This window comes from Sus scrofa, chromosome 10 (assembly GCF_000003025.6).
Source record: "Sus scrofa isolate TJ Tabasco breed Duroc chromosome 10, Sscrofa11.1, whole genome shotgun sequence".
In the NCBI taxonomy this organism is placed as follows: domain Eukaryota; kingdom Metazoa; phylum Chordata; class Mammalia; order Artiodactyla; family Suidae; genus Sus; species Sus scrofa.
In genome coordinates, this window is record NC_010452.4 from 15,280,039 (window position 1) to 15,288,844 (window position 8,806).

The 8,806-nt window shown below is 49.6% G+C and overlaps 1 protein-coding gene across 5 annotated transcripts in view; it reads right to left on the reverse strand.

Annotated features, from left to right (window-relative positions):
* LOC102166270 (putative surface protein SACOL0050) overlaps positions 469–8,806 on the reverse strand; it is a 36,979-nt gene continuing 28,641 nt past the window's right edge. For all 5 annotated transcript variants that reach the window (XM_021064450.1, XM_021064451.1, XM_021064449.1 and 2 more), the window contains one exon: positions 469–1,180. Coding sequence is in view for 1 of the 5 variants with exons in the window: in XM_021064448.1 (XP_020920107.1) it covers positions 1,161–1,180 (20 nt within the window). In the remaining 4 variants the exon portion in view is untranslated. The remainder of the gene's footprint in view (positions 1,181–8,806) is intronic.

An 8,806-nucleotide genomic window follows, 5' to 3' on the forward strand; every position in this document is an offset into this window, starting at 1 on the left:
CGGCCGTCCCACATCCCATCTGAATGACCAGGACTCAACTTCCCACAAGGAGAATCTTTAGACACGGAATGCCAGGAGGTCCAGGAGAGCCCGAGGGGGTTGGGAAGCCAAGGCAAAGACAGCTGGACTTTCTCTCTTTCTCTCCGTTGTTTCAGGAGCAACCCTGATCATGCAGAACCTGGAGTCCTGCAAGGCAGGACAATGGAAAGGTGTGACAACGCACTGTGGAGAAGGGAAAAGTGTTAACCTTGGGATTCACTCTCAGATTTTGGAATAGAGAAAATACTCTTGCCACCCAATTCTGCAGCACCACATCTTCCTTCTGTGGACAAAGAAATGTTTCTCTTGGCCTTTGCCGAGAAATCTGCACGTTCATGCCTTCTCTCATGTTTCCTATCTCTGCCTTCCATACTTGGGTATGCCATTCTTTATCCTCCCAAGGGATCCATTAACACAAAACACACTTGCTTTGCAATCAAAGTGTACTTTATTAAAATTGCTTTTACAGTTTTATCTGTGCCCCATTCGGTGTCACTCTATATGGTTTAAAAATACCGTCTCGAGGCACGGGATGTAAAGAAACATGTTAGAGACACGAGGAGAGAGGGTGAGTTAGGGATGTTCCAGCAGCCAGGGTCTGGGCATGCAAGGCCCGGCCATCCACGTCATCCTGAAAGAGGGAGTGTGACAGAGGTCCCATGGTCAAAGGTACAAACCGACGTGAGGCCACAGAATCCTTGGAAAGTAACTGGCCTGAGGGCAGATGGTCAGGACTAAATCCACAGTCCCCTTCTTCAGCCAGGACTGATGCGGGTGACAGGACAGGGGGTGATCCTGGTGGTGGACACCAGGGTGACTGCCTGACGCCAGTACATTAAGTTCTACCTCTGCTTAAGGGGCTCTCCTATACATGTGTTTATCTTATCAAAAACTAGTTTAAAAGCAAATAGATAGATAACGATTACTTAATACACAAATCTTACATTCTACCAAATCTTAAATGCCAAGTAGTAAACATGTATCAGAACTTAATACTAAATCTAGACAATAAAGAACCAAACTTATACTAAAGTTGGCTCGTAATAGATGAAGAGTGAGGTCGATCTTGTTTCCTGGTCAAGATGGAAACGTTTGGACTCTTCCAGTCCCAGGCTGAGGCTTTAAGGTGTCCCAGTGGAGTCTGCAACACAAACACAGGGATGCCATCAATGAGGAGGTGCCGAGACAGATGGAAGGAGGGCTCCCCGGGTGGATGCGCGGGTCCATCAGGCTCCGTGGGGCCTGGACCTCCCCAGAGCTCAGATCCCCGGGGCACTGCGTCTGTGCTGCGCTTAGCCAAGAGGGTTTTCTGTTAGCAAAGAGGGAATATCATTGTCCTCCAGGAGCGAGTTCCCTGTGCATTGGGCTGGGCAGTCTTCAAGGGACTGATCCCTGCATAGTGAAACGGATGCAGTGGAAAGGGGAGGGTCTGGGGCTCCGGGAGACAAGGACCTAGTCCCTCCCAGTGGGGCCCTGGGAGGAGCAGGACGTCTGATAACCCAAGGGAAGGGGTAACCAGCCCTGCAACCCACACTCTATACCATTAACCATGAGCCCTGCGTGGCGGAAACGGACAGAGGCCTGAAGACCTCCTTTTACCTGAGAATCCTTCTACCTCCCAGCCATTCTGCTTGCGCTTTCATGGGGGCGGGGGAAGAACTGGAGAAATCAGTCTTCCTGTATTCAGACTATACTACAAAGCTACAGTCATTAAACTCTATGACCCTGGCACAAAATGGCAATACCGATCAGTCAGAAAGCCCAGAAATAAACCCAAGCACCAAGGGTCAACTGCTCTATGACAAAGGAGGCAAGACCACACCAGTGGAGGAAGACAGGCTCTTCCATCAGTGGTGCTGGGAAAATCGACAGGTACCTGTCAAAAATGCAGAGAGAACATTCACTGACACCATACACAGAAATAAACTCGAAATGGCTGGACGACCTACATAAGGCCAGATACTAGAAAACCCTAGAGCAAACAGCAGAATGCTTTGGACATAATTGCAGCAAGATCTTGTTTGATATGCCTCCTGGAATAATGACAATAAAAACACAACTAAATCAGTAGGAACTAATTAAACTCAAAAGCTTTTGCACAGCAAAGGAGACCCTTTTTAAAAAAAGAAAACCCTACAGGATGGGAGAAAATATTTGTACATGATGCACCCACCAATGGCTTACTTCAAAAGAGAGAACAACACATACAACTCAACAACCCCACAAAGCCAAACAACTCAATCCAAAAAGCCAGAAGACCTAAAGAGACATGTCTCCAGATGAGGCATATGGATGGCCAATGGGCACATATGAGAGATGCTCAACCTCGCTCGGTATGAGGGACTGCACATCAAAACTGCAGTGAGGGACCACCTCACACCTGTCAGAACGGCCGTCATTAAGGAGTCGACAAATAACAAATGCTGGAGGGGGTGTGGGAAAGGCGAACCCTCCTACACTGATGTGGCAGTGGAAATCGGTGCGACCACTCTGGAAAACAGTATGGGGGTTCCTCAGAAAACTCATACAGTACTACCCTATATGATCCAGCGATCCCACTCCTGGGCAGCTCTCCAACAAACTTTCACTCACAAAGACACATGCTCCTCTATGTTCATGGCACGATTCCCAAGAGCCAAGGCATGGAAGCAACCTAAATGTCCACCAACAGATGGATGGATGAAGATGATGGGGTACACACATACAATGTCATACCACTCAGCTGTGTACAAGAAACAATGCCACTGGCAGCAACAAGGGATGCCACTAAAATTATCACGGTACGTGACGTATGTCAGAAAAAGCAATGACAAATACCACATGACATCACTTACATGCAGAAGCTAAGAGAGGGCACAAAGGAACGTATCTCCAGAACAGAAACAGACTCACAGATCTGGAGGACAGACGTGTGGTTACCAAGGGGAGGGGAGAGGAAGTGGGATGGACTGAGAGTTTGGGGTTGGTCGATGCAAATGCTTACATTTAGGATGGATAAGCAATGAGGCCCTATGCTATAGCACAGGGAACTGTATTCAGTCTCTGGGAGAGAACACAATGGAACATAAGAAGAGAAAAAAAATGTATAAATAGGTGTGACTGGGTCCCTTGCTGTACAGCAGAAATGGGTACAAAGAATAACTCACTTCTTCAAAAAATACTTCATGTATATAGTATACGGAGTCATACTCAGCCATAAGAAAGAATGAAACCATGCAATTTGCAGCAACATGGACAGACCTAGAGATTATCATACTACGTGAAGTAAGTTAGACAAAGATGAAAGTTCTAACACTTCTATGCTGAATCTGAAACATGACTACAATCCAGCTTTTTTACAAAACTGAAACAACGCACAGACACGGAAGCAAACTTCCATTAGCAAAGGGGAAAGGAAGGAAGGGAAGGATCAATTGGGAGTGTGAGATTAATAGAGAAGCAACAAGGATTCACTGTGTAGCACATGGAACTCTATGCGATCTTCTCATAACCTGTAAGGAAAGAAAATTTGAAGCTGTACACCTGAAACTAACACAAACAGTAAATAATCTACAGAAAAGAAATTCAATAAATATTTTTCAGTATTAAGAGTTTAACAAAATAATGAATATGTGGTAGTCAAATATAAATTTATCTTTTTATTATATTGCTACATGAAGAGTATACAGAAGAAAATGGGTTCTTTTTTTTTTTTTTTCAGCCACATCTGCAGCATGTGGAAGTTCAAGGGCTAGGGGTCAGATACAAGTCCTGCAGGCCTAAACAGACGCACAAGGTAGGATTCGAATCGCCTTTGCAATGTATGCCACAGCTTGCAGCAATGCCAGATCCTTAGACTGAGTGAGGCCAGGGATTGAACCTGCATCTTCATGGACACCATGTCCTGTTTTAACCACTGAGACACAGCAGGAACTCGAGAAGACAATGCTTTTGAAAGTGTAGTAAAACAAGTTACATTCATGGTATTAGATGACAAGTGAAAAGTCACTAAAGGAATATAACGAACTTGAATCCTAGCCTTTCACTTTTCCCAAGAGAACAAGACTTGAATTGCCTCAGGGGTTGCTGCGTTTGAACTTGTCATCTATGTCAAAGAATTTACAGAAGTTCCAACCTCAAGTACAGAATGGTGTCATGGGTGGCCCAGGCCCACCTGGGCCTACAGAGGCTGAGGGAAGACCCAGACCCTGGCAAGTTCCCATCAGGTTCGGGATCCTACCATGTCTTCTCTGTGATGCCAGGAGCACTAAGCATCCAAATGATGCAGGGCTGGGCCAGGTGAGCCGCCCTGCTGCATGAGCACTGAGGGTAGATGCCGTTTCTCATTGTTTTCTGGAGCCCCTGACATGTGGAGGCCGTAGAGAGGTGACACAAACTCAGAGGGAAAGGACCCTGTTCACTTCTCTCAGGCTGAGATTGGTTCAGTACAGACCCGATGTGAATGCTCCCACCTGCCTCCGTTTGCCCTCAGCTCGGGGCCTGGGAGGGAGGAGACCGGGGCCGGACTAGGAAGGGTCATAGGGTCAGCATGACTGGGATTTGGGGATCAGGGGGTGATGCGTCTGATGGGAGGAGGGGGATCTAACGGAGCTGTGACCCCCTGGTCCTGCTGCCAGAGGGCTCTGTCTCGATCTGGTCAATCCCAGGAGACGGGATCACAGAGCCAGGAAAGAAAGGGTTGAAGCAAGGCCAGCAGCTCTTCACACAGTCCCCCAAATTCCTGCTGGCAGGGGTGGTCTCTTAGGGCGCTGGACATACCTCACCAGAGGGAGGACAGTCATGACAGCAGCCTGGGGTCAGTGTGCAGGTGGACAGGACTCAAGGATACTGGATCTTATGCAGCAACCCAGAACTTCTCTTTATTTTATTTATTCTATTTTTTGCTTTTTCTTTTTCTAGGGCACTCTGTAGATATGGAGGTTCCCAGGCTAGGACCAATGGAGCAGTAGCTGCCAGCTCGACCAGAGCCACAAGAATAAGGGATCCAAGCCGATCTGGAACAAACACCACAACTCACAAAACCATGGAATTTAAGACACTGAGTGAGCCAAGGATCGAACCCGCAATCTCATGGTTCCTAGTTGGATCCTTAACCACTGAGCCACGGAACTCAAGTATGCCTCCTTTAACTCATCCAACTCTGCGAACTCCCTTCCTCAGGACACACCGTGAGGACACAGACAGGACAGGGAGGCCAGAAATCCCAAACATGCAGAGCAGAGAGCTGCCTTCTCACCCACCACCTGACACTCACTCGACCAACTTGGTCTCCAGGGTCAAGGTGCCACCACTTCAGGTGCCACCACTTCAGGTCCCTCAAGGCAATAAAGGAAACCAAGTCAACAGCTCTTGTGCACTGGGCCCTCACGGTGCAATCACAAAGCAAACTTGCACAACGGGCAGAGACCAAAGCAGGAAGGAGCAGCTTTGGGAGGGAAAATCGATTCTCCCTCTCAAAGGAAGGAGAGAGGAATACAAACACAGCACAACAAAGACCAGGGACCCAAGTCTTCTTCGTGGTATCCATTTCACAGGGGAAAACACCACAGCAGAGTGCCACTCATTAGGCCACCCACCCACCCACCCGCCAAGTCCTATCCCCCACTTCCTCCCTCTCCCGGCAGCAGGCGGAACCCAGGTGCTCCCAGGAACCCTCTCCCACTGGATCCCAGCTGCGTGCTCTTCCCTACCTGCAGCCTCCTCATCCTGGCGGCTGCTCAGGCTCTCCACCACTGAGTCTGTAGAAACACACCATCAGGGGAATCAAGGAGTTAGAAAGAGTGGCCCTCCCGTTTCTCCGGCTTCCCTGAGGTGACTACGGGTACAGAGCATCACCCTGGTTTTTCCTCCAGGTGCCCAGACCTTCCCTCTGCTCCATGGACTGAGACCCTTCCACACAAGGTGAGCACAGATGCCAACATTCAGGCATCTCATATCTGCTCCCTCTCCTTATTAAAGTAGGCGGTGAACATCTTTACATCAATTTCTTTCTGTTTTTAAGTTTCAGACTCACCTGCCCCACACTCCAAGCAGCAGGCGTCACCCAAGTGTCCCGGGATCCCTCTCCCATTGGCTCCTACCTGAGAGCTGTTCTTACCTGTATCACTTTCATCATGGTTGCTGTCACTCAGACTCTCCATGAAACATACTGCAGAGACACAGACATAAGGAATCAAGGTGTTAGAGCCTGTCCCCCACACGTATCCCTACTTAGGGTTGTTTGCGGCCACACAGCACCACCCTGGCTTGTCCTCCGTGTGCTCAGAACTTCCCTCTGCTCTACGGCCTCAGAAGCTTCCATAAAACATTGGCCACAGTGGCAAACCTTCAGAGATCGTGGGCTGCTGAGGGATGGAGCCTTACACATCTCCCTTCTACGAGTCCATCTGGAGGCCTCAGCTCCAGGGTGACACACCTGAAATTCCAGCTGCATGGACACACTTGTGTGGTGGCCCCTGGGAGTGAACCATAGGCTGCTTTATTCTGTTCACTGCAAGAGGCAGACCTAACTACTGACTGAACTCAATTAAGCAGAAATGGCTCCTTCTGGCCAGTGGCTGGCACACTGTGGACAGCAGCTCTACAGAAGCACTGAGGAGAAAGGGACCACTGCCCGTGAGGTTCACCTCCAAAACATATATAAAGAAAACTCATACACCTCCACAACAACAACAGCAAAGAAACCACCCAGGAGTTCCCGTCAGGGCACAGCGGAAACGAATCCGACTAGGAACCACGAGCTTGCGGGGTTGATCCCTGGCCTCGCTGAGGGGGTTAAGGATCCAGCGTTGCCGAGAGCTCTGGTGTCGGTCGCAGATACGGGTGGAGAAAAGGCTCCCCGCCCCAGCATGCCGATGCGAACGTACACTGGTACAACCACTATGGAAGACACCATGGAGGGTCCTGCGAAAACTGAACACAGCAGGGCATGCGACCTAGCAAGCCGAGCACCCTGGGAAATATCAGGACAAATGTATCCAGGAAAAAGACATATGCCCCTCTATGTTTATGGCGGCACTGTCACAACAGCCAAGACAGGGAAGCCACCTCATGTCCACAGACAGATGAATGGCTCATGACGATGTGGTCCACATAGATGATGGAATTCACGACTCAGCCAGAAAATCGAAGAAGAAACCAATGCCACTCAAAACAATAGGGATGGATCGGGAGATTCTCGTGCAAAGTGAAGTACGTGACAAAGAGAAAGACGGATACCACCTGATCTCACTAGAGGTGGAATCTAAAGCACGGCACAAAGGAACCTGTCCACAGAACCCACGGATACAGAGAACAGACTTGTGGTTGTGAAGGGCACGGACTGGGAGTTTGGGGAGTGATGCCAACTACGGCATTGAGAATGGAGAGACAACAAGGTCCTCCTGTTGCAGCACACGGAGAACGAGATCCAATCTCCTGAAATCGACCTGATCTCAGACGGCAATAATATCAAAAAGGAACATATCGTTAATGACACACACGACTGGGGAATGTGCTCCACAGCAGAAGTGAAACAACACGGACCTCCATTAAAAAAGAACAAACAGAAAGGACAGTGTCTAACAATCCACTGAATGGAAAGACAACCTACAGAAGAGGATATTTGTAAATCTTATATTTGAAACAGGGCTCATATTGAATATATGGGAAACAACTACAATCAATTGAATCAAAAGGCAAATACCTCAGTTGTAGATGAGTGGAAGCCTGGGAGAGACCCACCGTCCAAGAAGACCACAGAGAGCGCACACAGAGGGAATGTTTCCCAAAGTCGCCTGCACAATGGAAAGGCAAAGCAAAGGCACAAGAGGTATCACCTCCCACCTGGTAGGACGCGGAGTGTTTTCAAGCGTGAACAGGTGTTTGGGAAGATGTGACTACCTGGGACTTCTGTACCCTGTAGAGGGAAGGTCAGCTGGCCCAGCCAGGACGGGACACACGATGGCAGGTCCTCAGGAAGCTGCCCATAGGCCTATCACGGGACCCTGCAATCCCACCGCTGCGTGGACCATCTAAAGGAAGAACCATCGGTGTCGGGTAAAGAGACCTGCCACCCAGGATCACGGCAGCGCCATACACAAGAGCCCAACAGAAACAGAGCCTCAGTGTCCACGGGCGCACACACTGAGAAAGACGACGGGGTGGATACAGACAACAGAAAGGCGTTCCGTTTCCACAGAAGGTGGAAACCCTACCCATTGCAGCAATGCACAGAAACTGGAGGACATTACTGATCGATTCATTTCGGGGTTGAGGGCTGCCCCGCGGCATATGGAAATTCCCAGGCGAGGCGGCAAATCAGAGCTGTAGCCACCGGCTGACACCCAGCCGCAGCAAAGCTGGAACCAGCTGCGCGCACGCCTGGACCTCTGCCACAGCTCACCGCAACGCTGGATTCTTCCCCACTGAGCAAGGCCAAGGGTCGAACCCGCTGTCCTCAGAGTACCAGTCGGGTTCATGACCACTGAGCCTCGACAGGAACTCGCTGGAGGACATCATTTCAAGCGAAGCAAGACAGACACAGAAGGGACAAAGACTCTCTGTGATGCATGCGCATCAAGTGTCTGACAGACCACTCCTGAGCAGAGGCTGGAAGGGTGGCTGCCCAGAGTGGGCAGGAGGTGCGGTGGAGCACAGCGTTCACAACACTCCTCCGGACACTCACAAACCTGAAGAGGCTCGAGTCCCTGGCACATGTTTGAAACAACGGTATGAAAGTCCACACAAGGCAGAGAGGGAAGCAAAAAGGAAAAGATCCCTCTCTCCC